A 14692-nucleotide genomic window follows, 5' to 3' on the forward strand; every position below is an offset into this window, starting at 1 on the left:
CAACCTTCAGTCAATAGAATAAAAATACATACTTTATTATTAAAATGACAGATTTAGGAATTCTTTCAATGCATTGATAGGATTTCATTTAGTATCAGTTTACAGGAAGCACATATGAGACTGCGGTTAGTAGAGTAAAAGCAGTCCCAGGAGCAGAATTAAGTGATGGACGGGGAAATATGGAAGAGACAAGAGTGACAGCGGTCATGAGATCTCCATTCATAATGACTGCACAAACTGCCAGATTGATGAAGACTATCAATTGCTCCTTATATCATTTTGTTGCATACTAAATGCCAAGTTTGGAGTCACATAGCATTTTTGAAACAGTGTTAAAAGCTGGACAACACAAGACAAATGAAACCCAGATCTCAGTTAGACCCACAAATGGTGTTATTTGCCACAACGTTTGGACAAGTGGGTTTATTAGGATGATGTGCCTGCTTACAGTTAGCCATCCCAGTGCATCACCTACCTCACTGCAACACACAGCCTTTTTTAGGTTTAATGTGTCCTTTCCCACTGTTACCTTGTGTTTTAGGAGAGTCAGAACGAAAAAAAGAGCATTCAAATAAAATGGTCCATTGGCATCATTGATAAACATATTTGCATTTAAAATAATCCGCAGCGATCCTCTTGAATTAAAAAAGTACATCTTGAAAATGCCTCATGTACTAAAATAACGCATGTATAGTATAAAATATAGAGTGCAATCACAAATAAAGCCAAAACAGAGCTTCCTTTAAGACATGTCAAGACACTAGCATTCCAAAGACCTTTATTTAAGTTAACGGGTAGATTACCTGGACTCTTCTTTTTGTTGCGTTTACAGACGCTTGGCAGTTTCTTTGGGTTGGCCTTACGTGAAGATGTCACGTCCTCAGACGCCACTGGCACCTCTTCGGTTTCAACTACCTTGAAATCACACCCCAAGATGCTCTCATTAAGAGTCTTCTCCTTGCTTTTGGAGCGCGTTCTGCCCACCACTTCATCCTGCATGGGGGTTTTTGCAACGGTCGACTCATGACCCAACTTTTGTCCTCCACTCGTTTCACTGTCCTTTCTTTCATTGGCTTGTCTGCTTCCTGTGAGGTCAACATTCACAGTAGTATCTGCTGGCTCCTCAGGTGGTAATTTCTCAGGTGCCAAACTGCAAGTTTCATCTAATACAGCCTCTGTTAGGTCAGTGTCTGACATGGAGGATGGGCTGAAGACACTGGTTTCAGTTGAATCTACTGAAAAACCATCCGTGAGAAGAAGCGGCTGATGATCCGCCCGAGGGTTAGTTTGTGTTATTGTAGGCGTCGTCGAGCTGAGACCCTCCTGTAGCGACGTCGGCCTTTCCGGGGGTGCCGGCGTTGTCTTGGCTGCTTGTCCTGGGGTTTGGTCGAGTGTAGCAACCTGAGACGGCGAAGGAGTCTCTCCTGGCTGATTGATGAAGCCGTTCACCTCGCCTGGCCTCTCTTGGTGATCCCCTGTTGGAGGTGTGGTGGAGGCGGAAATGCTGGCTATGTCTACGACTTCTTCGCCTGCAGGCTTCACACTTGACCCTGAAGGGAGGAGACGCCAACAACACTGATTGGGACAGTTCTGAAGGATACAAAACTAGAACAGACCTCCAACAAGGTTGAACATTTGGTTTAAAAACGGTAGCAGTCTTAGGATGTCAAAAGACAGTCGGATGTGCTTTTTGATTTACGCAAAATATAATCGTTTCTTCTTTGGTACTTTTGGTAACCCTACACAAAATTAAAATAAGTTGTAGTTCTTGCGTCTAACAGACAGTGATTAACAAAACAATAGTTTGCTTTCACACTTGGCACATGAGGGAGATGCACGCCCAACTAAAGCAGAGGCTGGCAACCCGTGTTTTTTTTAATTTTTTTTTTATACCATTGTGAGGGAAATGTGCAAAAGTTCTATTATTTCTGACTGCGAGGCCATGTTTACAGGTTAAGTCCTGACTGGTAATTGGATGGCAAGTGTGCGACCCCTGCGCTAAGCAAACCATAAATACATCTCAAAAAAGAAAAAATCAGATTCTTTTTCCTGTAAAATAAAATATTAAAAAAGTTAATAAGCTGTTATATTTTGCGGTTCCAGACGAGGCAAAATAGTCTTTTGACAGCAAATATTGCCGACCTCTGGATTAAAGCATGCATACAATACAGTATCTCACAAAAGAAGCAGCTGCACCTTTCAAATATCAGCAACTACTTTTTATAACAGTATATCTTCAAAGGATAATACTACACAACTGAAGGTACACATAGTGTAGAGCTTGTATCATAGAATGGATTTACTGTCCACTGAAAATCACACTATTTTAAGTAGTTGGCATCACAAGTATGAAGCATGTTCTGTGACTGCACAGTGCTGCCGGTAGTTCATTGGGGAAAAAAACATGGATTCGACCATGTACTGTGTCATTGTGAAGCAAAACATGGACCCAAACACACCTCCAAAACAAGTATTCCCTTAAAGGGGAACTGCACTTTTTTTGAAAATGTTGCTTATCATTCACAATCCTTATGTAAGACAAAACAGGTTTTTTCTTTTTGTATGCATTCTATCTAAAACATTTTTTTTTAGCATTTATGACACTTGTTGAGACAACAACAACTACTTTGATGATCCAGATATTTTTAGGCTGAAAATACAAACCCCGTTTCCATATGAGTTGGGAAATTGTGTTAGATGTAAATATAAACGGAATACAATGATTTGCAAATCATTTTCAACCCATATTCTGTTGAATATGCTACAAAGACAACATATTTCATGTTCAAACTGATAAACTTTTTTTTGTTGTTGCAAATAATCATTAACTTTAGAATTTGATGCCAGCAACATGTGACAAAGAAGTTGGGAAAGGTGGCAATAAATACTGATAAAGTTGAGGAATGCTCATCAAACACTTATTTGGAACATCCCACAGGTGAACAGGCAAATTGGGAACAGGTGGGTGCCATGATTGGGTATAAAAGTAGATTCCATGAAATGCTCAGTCATTCACAAACAATGATGGGGCGAGGGTCACCACTTTGTCAACAAATGCGTGAGCAAGTTGTTGAACAGTTTAAGAAAAACCTCTCAACCAGCTATTGCAAGGAATTTAGGGATTTCACCATCTACGGTCCGCAATATCATCAAAGGGTTCAGAGAATCTGGAGAAATCACTGCACGTAAGCAGCTAAGCCCGTGACCTTCGTTTCCTCAGGCTGTACTGCATCAACAAGCGACATCAGTGTGTAAAGGATATCACCACATGGGCTCAGGAACACTTCAGAAACCCACTGTCAGTAACTACAGTTGGTCGCTACATCTGTAAGTGCAAGTTATAACTCTCCTATGCAAGGCGAAAACCGTTTATCAACAACACCCAGAAACGCTGTCGGCTTCGCTGGGCCTGAGCTCATCTAAGATGGACTGATACAAAGTGGAAAAGTGTTCTGTGGTCTGACGAGTCCACATTTCAAATTGTTTTTGGAAACTGTGGACGTCGTGTCCTCCGGACCAAAGAGGAAAAGAACCGTCCAGATTGTTATAGGTGCAAAGTTGAAAAGCCAGCATCTGTGATGGTATGGGGATTTATTAGTGCCCTGTAAAGGCGCCATAATGCTGAAAGGTACATACAGGTTTTGGAGCAACATATGTTGCCATCCAAGCAACGTTACCATGGACGCCCCTGCTTATTTCAGCAAGACAATGCCAAGCCACGTGTTACATCAACGTGGCTTCATAGTAAAAGAGTGCGGGTACTAGACTGGCCTGCCTGTAGTCCAGACCTGTCTCCCCTTAAAAATGTGTGGCGCATTATGAAGCCTAAAATACCACAATGGAGACCCCCGGACTGTTGAACAACTTAAGCTGTACATCAAGCAAGAATGGGAAATAATTCCACCTGAGAAGCTTAAAAAATGTGTCTCCTCAGTTCCCAAACGTTTACTGAGTGTTGTGAAAAGGAAAGGCCATGTAACACAGTGGTGAACATGCCCTTTCCCAACTACTTTGGCATGTGTTGCAGCCATGAAATTCTAAGTTAATTATTTGCAAAAAAAAATAAAGTTTATGAGTTTGAACATCAAATATGTTGTCTTTGTAGTGCATTCAATTGAATATGGGTTGAAAATGATTTGCAAATCATTGTATTCCATTTATATTTACATCCAACACAATTCCCAACTCATATGGAAACGGGGTTTGTAAGTAGAATCAGCAACACATTTTAAAAGCTGTGTGCTAAACAGATCCGGCTTTAGTGAAACACTAAGCACCTTGTAGCAGTATTGCTAAGTGCTAAACAAAAAATACAAACTTCCAACATAAAACAATGCCTTACTGTACAATGTCTGCTCTCAGTGGGGTGCTGACTGATGGGATGTTCCTACCTTCCTGTTTAGATGAAGACTTAATAACCCTCACTAAGTGTTAAAACATTTCCGGGTATAAGTTGAATGTCACCGATGAACGACTTCTTGGCTCATGACTACATCCTTCTATTATCCAGTTGAACAGGCATAATTAATAATCTAGAATTAACTTTTACCAATTTAGAGGCGATCATGAGGCAGCAAGTCAGTACATCAACACTGAAGCTCACTAGCTGCACAAGCTGGCTACCTCTCTGTGACCACGGTGCAGCTAAAAATAGTTTGTCTGCGTAAACGGTAATGACATTATTGCTAATACTTGGTTCATATTCAGGTCACAAGGAGTAAATGGAGTATTGTTGGCGTTTTCTGGATGGATTACTACCATTCGCTGCATTGCTAGCCACCTAGAACATGCAAAACCTGTAAAATAAAAAATACATATGGGTTTTTGTCTCTCATAAGGATTATGAATGATAGGAAAAGTTCCAAAAAAAGTGCAGTTCCCCTTTAAAAGGGAGGTGGTGTCCAATGTCCACCAGCTCCATCATGGAGTAAAATTCCATTATGGTGGATTCAATGCCCAAGAGGATTGAAGTAGGGCTAGACAACGATGGTGCTCACACTAAATATTCACACCAAGCTATTTGGACAATAATGGAATACATACCGTATTTTTCGGACTATAATTCGCAGTTTTTTTTCATAGTTTGGCCGGGCTCCAGTGCGACTTATATATGTTTTTTTCCTTCTTTATTATGCATTTTCGGCAGGTGCGACTTATACTCCGGTGCGACTTATACTCCGAAAAATACGGTATATACTCTTACACAAGCTGTACACAGACTACTCTAAATTATACCCAGGTTAAATGTTTGTTTTGTCCTTTCAGATACTCTAGAACAGTTGCTGAAATGTGACGGGCATACTGACTTGTGAGATACGGTATACAAGCCGAAGGACAATAGAAGCGCACACAAAAGCAGCAAGGCTGTGGACGTTAAGTAGCTCAGGAGCGGCACTAGGAACTGCAGATGGGGGTGGCCACAGTTTCTTGTCCTTACCAGGTGCGCGGGTATCCCTACGCATTTCACTAGAGTGGGGGCTTTCCGAATCGCACCTTGGCCTAGTCTTTCTTAGGCTGAAACCTTTCCTGATGTCCGCCAGCAAGTGGTCTATTATGCAGCCGTCGTCCTGTGGCACAAAGCCTTTTTTGACTGGCGAGGGATAAAAACATAAAAAATAAACAAAAGGTAATCTGAAATTCAAATTATATCAGGGATTCTCAGGTGTGTAGCCACAACTTACTTATTTTTCCATCCCCTCCTCTCTGTCTCTTGGATTCTTCCTCTGCCAGTTGTTGCTTTCTCTTCTCAGCCTTGGCTGCCAGCTCTTTTCTGGTCTTATTGTCCTGTTTTTTAAGGAAAGAAAAAGGCATCACTCTCTCTGCAAAGTACAAATTGTACGCACAGTAACAAATTTCCAACATCAAAACATGCAGTTCTTCACACTACAGGCACCAACATTCTCCCCGACCTTCAGCGCCTTGATGAAAAGTCCTCGGAAAGTCTTGATCGTTCCAAAAAGTTCTTCTAGCGACAGCTGATTTGCATCTTCGCACAAGTAGACAGCGAGTTCACTCTTCGTCTTGTCGATGTTAGCGAACCTTTCACTCAAAGCTCGACAAGACTCCAGATTTTCCTGCAGCACAGGAAGGACAAGGTTTTTGATTTTGACGTGTATTTCTTGATTCTTATGAGTACATCAAATTATCTTTTGGATGTTTTCCGAATATTTCAATACTTCCGACCTCTCCTGCAAGTCTATTCACAAGGTCAACGATGTCATAGCCAAGTCTCCTCAATTTTCGAACCCCTCATTGTACGGACAGACCGTATAAAATAATGCATCGGTGTACGAACCTTATTTCAGTGTACAAACATTTCATCCATACATTGTGTGCCTGCAGCACATCCGTTGTGGGTGGGCTGATCGATCTTTTTTGATACATTTTATTCTAAATTTTTTAGCCTTTACAAAAATTTTTGAGTTTTGCTAGCTCAATGAGTTCAAAGAAAGCAATAGCCAAGTGATGTGTGGTTTGAAACGATCAGGAAGTATCCACAAAGTTGTGGACACTGTCATACCTCCTCTCCCTCATTAGTGTTTTGCACACAAAGAAGATTAAAGTGGATTTCAGATTTGATTCTTAATCATTGTACTAGGGTTGTCCGGATACCAATAATTTGGTACCGATACCAAAATGTATATCAATACTTAGATACTTTTCCAAATAAGAGGGAACTACAAAAAATGTCAATATTGGCTTTATTTTAACAGAAAATCTTACACTGCATTAAACACAAAGAACAATTTTACAAGGTTAGAATACAATTTAAAAGGCATTAAAGACATTGTTTTGGCTTTTCTTGTTGCACTCACAGAGCAATTTACAATTTTCCATATTACATATAGTCTGCCCTTATCAAGGATTAGGTTAGAATAGAACAGAAAGTTTTACTGACATTAAATGCTTTATGGTTGCCACTCCTGGTCTGTGCTTAATGAAATATACAATTATTAAGTACTAAAAACAAAACTATGGATACATGCACACAGATAAGCCATGTAGCATGTAAAACACATTTATTAAAGACAAAACACAAATTGTAGGAATTTGTTACAAAATGTTGTCATTTCACTTGCATTAGTTGACGTTAATAACTCCGCTAATATTTGGCATCAAGTCAAGCAGCTGTGTGCGCGTCTACGTATTTACATGAGCACAACAGGGGAGCTACTTAAGTTATGAGAGTAGCGTATGTGTGTTTGCGAGAATGGCAATGTTGTTGGCTGAGTGACGTCAGTGAGTGAGTGGGCGAGTAGAGAGAGGGAGAGCATGTGCACTGCGCAATAGAAGGATGAACAGGTCCGGTTGTGTCCTGCAAAACTAATAATAAAGCGATTGAATCGGCGGCCTTGTCATTCTGACCGGAAAGCCGAGCTTAGCAGACCCATTACCCTGACAAAAACATCCGCTCTGGAAGGAACGTCTGTCCTGTGCTCCTCTACTATGGTCTGCACCGGAGCCGAGACTGCTGGAAAAGTGTAACAACAACATTATTACCTCTCACTCTTTATAACTCATTGTGCAAATCTGAATGCCTACTATTTAAATGTTTACCTAAGTTTGAAGCAAAGGTGGTAATACTAATCGCCACATTTGGTAAGGCGTGTTTTAAAGCAGCTGTTGGGAGAGTAGCGTATGTGTGTGTGTGCTCCTTTAAGAATGCGGGGTGAGCGACATGAGTAAGTGAGTGGGCAAGTAAGGAGAAGTAGCAGTAGCATGTGCAGGAGTGTTAATAGCATGGTGGATGTACGAATGTGCCCTGTGGAAATTATGAATAAAGTGACCAAGTTGTAACTAATCGACGGCCTTGTCATTCCAACCAAAGAGCGGAGTTTTACGGAAGTGAAGGGTGTCACCCACGACAAAGCATCGGCCCTGGAGGGAAAGTCTCCTCTGCACTCCTCGACCACGGTCTGGGAGCCGCAGGAAAGGTGTAAAACAGGACTTGCAGCGCGGTGCCTCCCTGTTTAAAGCGTCACCTTTATTGTTAGTTTTGAAGCCCAAATACCTCCATATTGCGCTTCACACATCCTCTTTATTAACCAGTAGAATTACCATTTTTTGCAATTCTTCCCCACCACGATGTTATTACTTGTATGCACTTTGTGTGTGCGTTTTGACACACTCAGCAACATGCGCCTCGGCTCTGTAGTCACCGCCACACAGCGACATTCAGATGAAAGAATGGTACCGGTATTTTTCAAAAGGTTGTATGGTACCGATTTCAAATAATTAGTACCGCGATACTTTATTGTGGCAATCTGGTTGTTAAAATTAAAGAGTTTTGTCATTTCAGAACTCCTTAACTTTGCACTACAGGGCTAGTGACATTTAAAAATAAAAATAAAAATAAAAAAACTAAAAACTAGGGATGTCCGATAATGGCTTTTTGCCGATATCCGATATTGTCCAACTCTTTAATTACCGATATCAACCGATACCGATATCAATCGATATATACAGTCGTGGAAGTAACACATTATGCCTAATTTGGATAACCAGGTATGGTGAAGATAAGGTACTTTTAATTTTTTTTTATAAAATAAGATAAATAAATTAAAAACATTTTCTTGAATAAAAAAGAAAGTAAAACAATATAAAAACAGTTACATAGAAACTAGTAATGAATGAAAATTAGTAAAATTAACTGTTAAAGGTTAGTACTATTAGTGGACCAGCAGCACGCACAATCATGTGTGCTTACGGACTGTATCCCTTGCAGACTGTATTGATATATATTGATATATAATGTAGGAACCAGATAATTAATAACAGAAAGAAACAACCCTTTTGTGTGAATGAGTGTAAATAGGGGAGGAAGGTGTTTTGGGTTGGTGCACTAATTGTAAGTGTATCTTGTGTTTATGTTGATTTAATAAAAAAATAAAATAAAATAAAATAAATAAATAAATAAAACCGATACCGATAAAAAAACATACCGATAATTTCCAAAATTACATTTTAACGCATTTATTGGGCCGATATTATCGGGACATCTCTACTAAAAACTACTAAGTCCTACTCTGTTCAGCGGTGCTTGAACGCACTTTAATGACATCTAAGTCTCAGATTTCTCTGAGTATAGATCTATCACTGTGCTAATAGAACACAGCCTGTTGGTTCAATGTACAACAGTGAATAGCTTAGTTAGACAGCAATATGTTTACATACGTTTAGATTGGGGTTATGTTGCTAACGGGGCGAGACGTTAATGTCTCTTGTATTCATGTTAGCATTTAAGCTGGCGAGCTAACGCCAGTCAGTCTGTGAGTTTATCAACATGCAGTTATCAAGCATTTTTTCGATGATTCTAATTTGAAATGGTAATGTAAAAGGTTTGAGTTTTACAGCGGTTATCATTAATACAGTTTATCACTGCATCCCTAGTTCAAAGGGTAAAAACTACAATATGAACTTTGGTCCAGGCTGGAACTCATTCATATTTACATAGTTTCCTAAAGAGAAATTTGCTTCAAAATACAAACTTTCCATTTAGGAACCCTGTTCAGGAACCAATTAGGTTCGTATATAAAGGTCACACTGTATAAAGTAGTAAAAATTGTCATGTTTGATAGATGGTCACTAATTAGCCTTGGGGACATGCCATCAATGATTATTTGAGCTTGAAATAAGTCAATATGAATATGTATTACATTTGGGAAGCCACCATTTCGTGGGCCAAACGAATCAACTCGGCCACTCAAGTTTTTCCCACGGGCCCCACTTTGGACAACACTGCTTTAAGTAGTTACTAAAGAATAGCATATTGATCTGAGGTCATCCTAATGACAATCACAGCCCTTGGGAGGCATATTTACTTACATTAAATGGGATCTGGAGATTTTGTCTTGACATTCTGTATGTATTAAACTGGCATTATAGTCCCCAATTCGATATTGCTTTGGTACATTTCTGTACAATTGCTGACAGAGGCAGGGAAATAAGTGAAATGGTCTTGTGCTGCTCTGGGGAGGTTTTATTTTATGAAAGTTAAGATACAGGAAACTAAACGGGAGGTTGTCTAAAAAAAGAGAGGTACAATACGGGAGTTGACAGAAAATTGGGAGGGTTGACAGATGGTATTTTTTGTATTTAATATTACAGCTCAAGGGGATGACAGTTCCTAGTTGGATCCCAGCATCTCACCTCGAGAACTTTTGCATATTGCTCCTTCAACTCCTCCACAGAGTTGGAGACTTTCTTGGCTGTCTCATTCAGTCGTTTCAGTAAGGCGTTTGCTTCAGACTGGATAGATTCCAGATTGACCCTACAAAAAAAGTACAAGCATTTGACAAACATTTTGCGGTGCGAAAGCAAGACTATTGCATTACCCCGCAGCCTTTTCACAGCTCTCAATGTCCCCAGGTAATTCCAACAGCTCTGGATGGCTCACTTCTGCTTCCTTTGCAAAGCAATGCACATGAAAGATTTAAATTGTATGTTTTAAGGTGGAAAAATGTCTGCAGCTGTAAGCTACCTCTAGAATGTGATGAAGTAATGTAATGCGGCTCTTGTTGGCCTTGGTCTCTGTAAGCTTGAGAAGCGAGCTGATCTTAAACCCCTCGGCGTTCCCTGTGTGACTTCCCTAGAAGGAGATCATTCTTTAAAAAATGTCGACCTTGTCCAAATGTCAATGGCAATAAAACAGATATTTGGAGCTCTTACATAGTTGAGAAAATTGCCCACGTCAAGAATGAGCCTGCAGAAAGTGGGCACGAGCGTGCTCGTCCTGAGAGCTGACAACATGGATTGCAAATGAGTTCGGATACGTCAAGCAAAGATAAAATCAGGTCATTTCCGCACAAAACCCAAGTAGAGACTATTTACTTACAGTGACAGGCTTCCTCCACCAGCTTGGCTTTAGGTTGGAGCATGTCCAAAACTGACACGGTCTCCTCACACAACAACATGCACTCAATCCTTAGATGATAACTGCAAACAAGAAGAGTGTAGGGAAGTGAAATATGTAACCAGTGCCTGCTTACACTTGTTCTCTAGCCAATAGGAAACTAATCAGACAAAATGTTAAGATGGTTCATCCATGGCTGGGGAAGGAAGTTACCACTGGACAGTAAGGAGTGATGTGAAGAAACGATCGACATTCGCAAGCTTCTCCTTCTCTCCTTGGAAAGACTTCAAATTTTCAATCTAGACAACATCACGACACAGGGGCAGGTTTGAATCTTCGTGTGGGCTTTTAAATGACAGCTTTAAGAATAATGCGTAGGTCTTAACAAACCTCATGTTTCTCTGGCAGGAGCTTCAGGAGCTGCTTTAGCACCTCCACATCGAACCTGCTTCTGTCACCCTTCTGAATCATCGCCACAAAGTCCTCATTTGAGCTGGACACAACATTTGGAATATTATGATGGGGGATTTGACAGCCAGAACATTAGGTACAGTCAGACATTTTGTTGATCTAACTCAAGGGACTGAGGTTTAGATCATCATTAGTGTGTCAGAAGAAGTCAGGACTGGTGTCACAAAAGGATATATAGTCGTCCCTCGCTACATCACGCTTCATCTAGACAACACATTCTACATGTTTTTATTCTAAATTAAGTGTTATTTTAAGTATTATTTGTATATTATGTGTTGCAATGCAGTATGTGTCTCATTTTCTATAATCTTGTGGCAATGTGAAAATATTCACCAAGCACAATTCCGTTTTTGGGTTAAAAAGGCCATATTATGCAAAACCACCTTTTCTTCCCTATTGGTACCTGCTGTGTATTTTGGATCTGCATAAGTCCCGAAAATTTGAAATAAACCGTGGAGACACGGTGGACATATTTATAAAACAATCTTGCATTCTTTTATACTTCCAGGAAACACTTGCCCCATTGGCAATGTTTTTGCCATTTGTGACGTGGCGGATTATCCATATCCATATATGGATATGGATTTACTTAAGGGCTTTGTGCGAGTTCGCCATTGTAGTTACAGTCAAAAAGATCCTTTTTCGCTACGGGTGACGTGGCTCGGTTGATAGAGCGGCCGTGCCAGCAACTTGAGGGTTCCAGGTTCGAGCCCCACTTCCCCCATCCTAGTCACTGCTGTTGTGTCCTTGGGCAAGATACTTCACCCACCTGCTCCCAGTGCCACCCACACAGGTTGAAATGTAGCTTAGATAATCGGTTTCGCTAAGTAAAGCGCTTTGAGTCACTAGAGAAAAGTGCTATAGAAATATAATTCACTTGACATATCCTCTTGTTGTGGGGCAGCATCTTCCGCTGTTGCTATTTCTAATACAAAGTAGCGTATAGTTTGTACTTAATCTATCAGTAGACTCCATTTGGAAGCACTAAAAACTACATCATAGATGGCTGGAAGACATGTCGAAGTGGAGGCACGTAAATAAGAGCGCCCACAAAACGGCGCATCCTGAAGAGATGGTCAGAAAGCGGCTTGAAAACGGTCTGTAAAACATAATATGCAAAATTTTGACCAAAGGACTACCATCACATGTTATGTAGACCACAAAGTGCTTCAACTGTAGGAAAAAAAGACCCCATTAAAAGGATTACAATGCTAACACTAGGGCTCTAATATCTTCACGGCGACAATCTCAATTTAACTTTTGGCAGAACAACGTCCGACCGGTAGGAGGCCACGGGGAAGACCCAGGGCACGCTGTGAAGACTATGTCTCCCGGCTGGCCTGGGAACGCCTCGGGATCCCCCGGGAGGAGCTGGACGAAGTGGCTGGGGAGAGGGAAGTCTGGGCTTCCCTGCTTAGGCTGCTGCCCCCGCGACCCGACCTCGGATAAGCGGAAGAAGATGGATGGATGGATGGACATTTTTGATGGACTTGATCTTTAACACCTGCCTCATCAAAAACACATCTCCACATCGGTGAGCCTTTGACACAAGCGATATCGAAGGACAACAGCTGGAAATAGCATCAGAGTTGGCTTGGCGTAGCACTTCAGGACTCCTATAAACCATCAGCAGCTGTGCGGCCAAAGTAACTCTTGATTCCCTTCACCTTCGCCATCAATAACACAGCTTTGGCGTGATCGATATGGAATGACAACGCAGACACGCAAAGCTAACATGGAATACTAACATCACAACTAAATGGTGTAGCTACGACTGTCAACTTGACCAACTTTGTGAGCCACAACTCTCGCCTTTTCTGAACAAACCAAATTTTGCAAGATTTCTCTGGAGACGTGACGGTTGATCATCTGGTTCTGTGGCAAGAACTTGCAGCAGACGACAACCCTCATATCAACATGAAAATACCTGGAACATCTCATATTGTATGTATGGATTATGCATGTATAAATGGAGCTGTGTAATTGCTGCATGCCTATCCAGAACTGAATGTTGTAGTTTGCAAAGGTGTACATTTGTACAACTAGACAAAATTGCAATGCCGCCATTTTACTGGATTTCATCAACCTGTGCAGATGTACCTAATGAAGTTCATGTAGCTCACAAATTAAAACAAAGTGTAGTATCTTACCATTTGAACTGCTTCAGGAATATGTTGAGATTCAAGTTTTTCTTGGGATCAATGAAAGATATCTAGACATAGACAGATTTGTACATTTGGCTTAGAAAAACGGGCGTTTTTATTTTCAGTGCTTCAGTGTCGAGTGTTGACCATGCGCACCTCTTTAGGCTCCTTCTTGACAGGAGCAGCTGCCCCCTTGTCTTTGTGCTCGGTCACCGGGAGACAGAACAGCTGCTCGATACTGCTATAGTCCGGCTCGTGAGGAGAAGGCTCTTTCTGAACTGAAGCCCACATGGAGTGACCATCTGTGTGTATGTGTGTACAGAGAGAGCAGGACCCATCACAAGCGCCAAAATTGTGTATGAAATATTGTGCTCTCCTTTCTGAACCCGAGACATTCTTCTGTTGAATTTAGCAGTGTTTCAAGTGCAACGCATTACAATAATTAGGTGCAAAAAATACTGTACTGCATTGTTTTAACCAGCAGCATGAAAGACCGTTGTGCAAGGTTCAAAGAACTTCCACAAATATGGCAGACATGTCTATCCATTCATTGTTAGGGAAGGTCATGTCTGAGCTGTAGCCTATCCCAGGAAACTTAGGGAAAAATGTTTACCACAGGAATATTCAACTAAATTGCTTCGTGGGCCACTTTTCCAAAAAGCTACCAGCGTCCTCTATTTGATTTTGGAATATTTTGTCAGCGTTAAAGCGTTGCTGTTTTTATGGAACTTCTGCAATTAGGAGTGTTTTAAGAATCTGCTCTCACAAGTTTTTTGAACTGAACTCACAGGCTACCAGTTGAATAGCCCAAATGATGAAAAAGAGGACCTAAAATGGAACCTTGAGAACTAAAGAAGTTGAACAAATGACTACGGACTGCATTTTAAATCAACAAGCTACAGCAACACAAACTTTTTTGACTGCCAAAAAGGAGAGGGCTTAAAGGGGCGCCTTGGAGAACTCCTCAGTTATGTAATGTTATGTTTTTGTTTGCTAGCAAGGTTAAAAAGTCAATGCAAGGATCTGCCAATGTGTTTACAGAGGTCCAAGTTCCTCCATACAACAGGAGCACTCGAGTGTTTTTAGGAATTTGATAGGAATATTTGTCGCCCAAGTTTTGAACTGAACCCACGGGCTGCTATGGTGACATTCTCGGGCCGGATTTGGCCCCTGGGATGCCAGTTACTGGAAGCTTAGGTCCTTTAATGTGTGCAGCAAGCTGTTG

At 40.9% G+C, this 14692-nt stretch overlaps 1 protein-coding gene across 1 annotated transcript in view; it reads right to left on the reverse strand.

The window, feature by feature from the left end:
• Nucleotides 1–14692, reverse strand: part of LOC133611684 (inverted formin-2-like) — an 18217-nt gene continuing 3525 nt past the window's right edge. The window contains exons 5-17 of the mRNA XM_061968710.2: nucleotides 13624–13769; nucleotides 13474–13535; nucleotides 11243–11345; nucleotides 11066–11151; nucleotides 10835–10935; nucleotides 10669–10739; nucleotides 10481–10588; nucleotides 10335–10405; nucleotides 10150–10270; nucleotides 5910–6074; nucleotides 5682–5784; nucleotides 5438–5590; nucleotides 1–1550 (exon numbers count right to left, since the gene is read on the reverse strand). Coding sequence (XP_061824694.1) covers nucleotides 613–1550; nucleotides 5438–5590; nucleotides 5682–5784; nucleotides 5910–6074; nucleotides 10150–10270; nucleotides 10335–10405; nucleotides 10481–10588; nucleotides 10669–10739; nucleotides 10835–10935; nucleotides 11066–11151; nucleotides 11243–11345; nucleotides 13474–13535; nucleotides 13624–13769 — 2228 coding nt within the window. The 3' untranslated portion in view covers nucleotides 1–612. The remainder of the gene's footprint in view (nucleotides 1551–5437; nucleotides 5591–5681; nucleotides 5785–5909; nucleotides 6075–10149; nucleotides 10271–10334; nucleotides 10406–10480; nucleotides 10589–10668; nucleotides 10740–10834; nucleotides 10936–11065; nucleotides 11152–11242; nucleotides 11346–13473; nucleotides 13536–13623; nucleotides 13770–14692) is intronic.

The sequence above is a fragment of the Nerophis lumbriciformis genome, linkage group LG08, assembly GCF_033978685.3.
Source record: "Nerophis lumbriciformis linkage group LG08, RoL_Nlum_v2.1, whole genome shotgun sequence".
Classification (NCBI taxonomy): Eukaryota; Metazoa; Chordata; class Actinopteri; order Syngnathiformes; family Syngnathidae; genus Nerophis; species Nerophis lumbriciformis.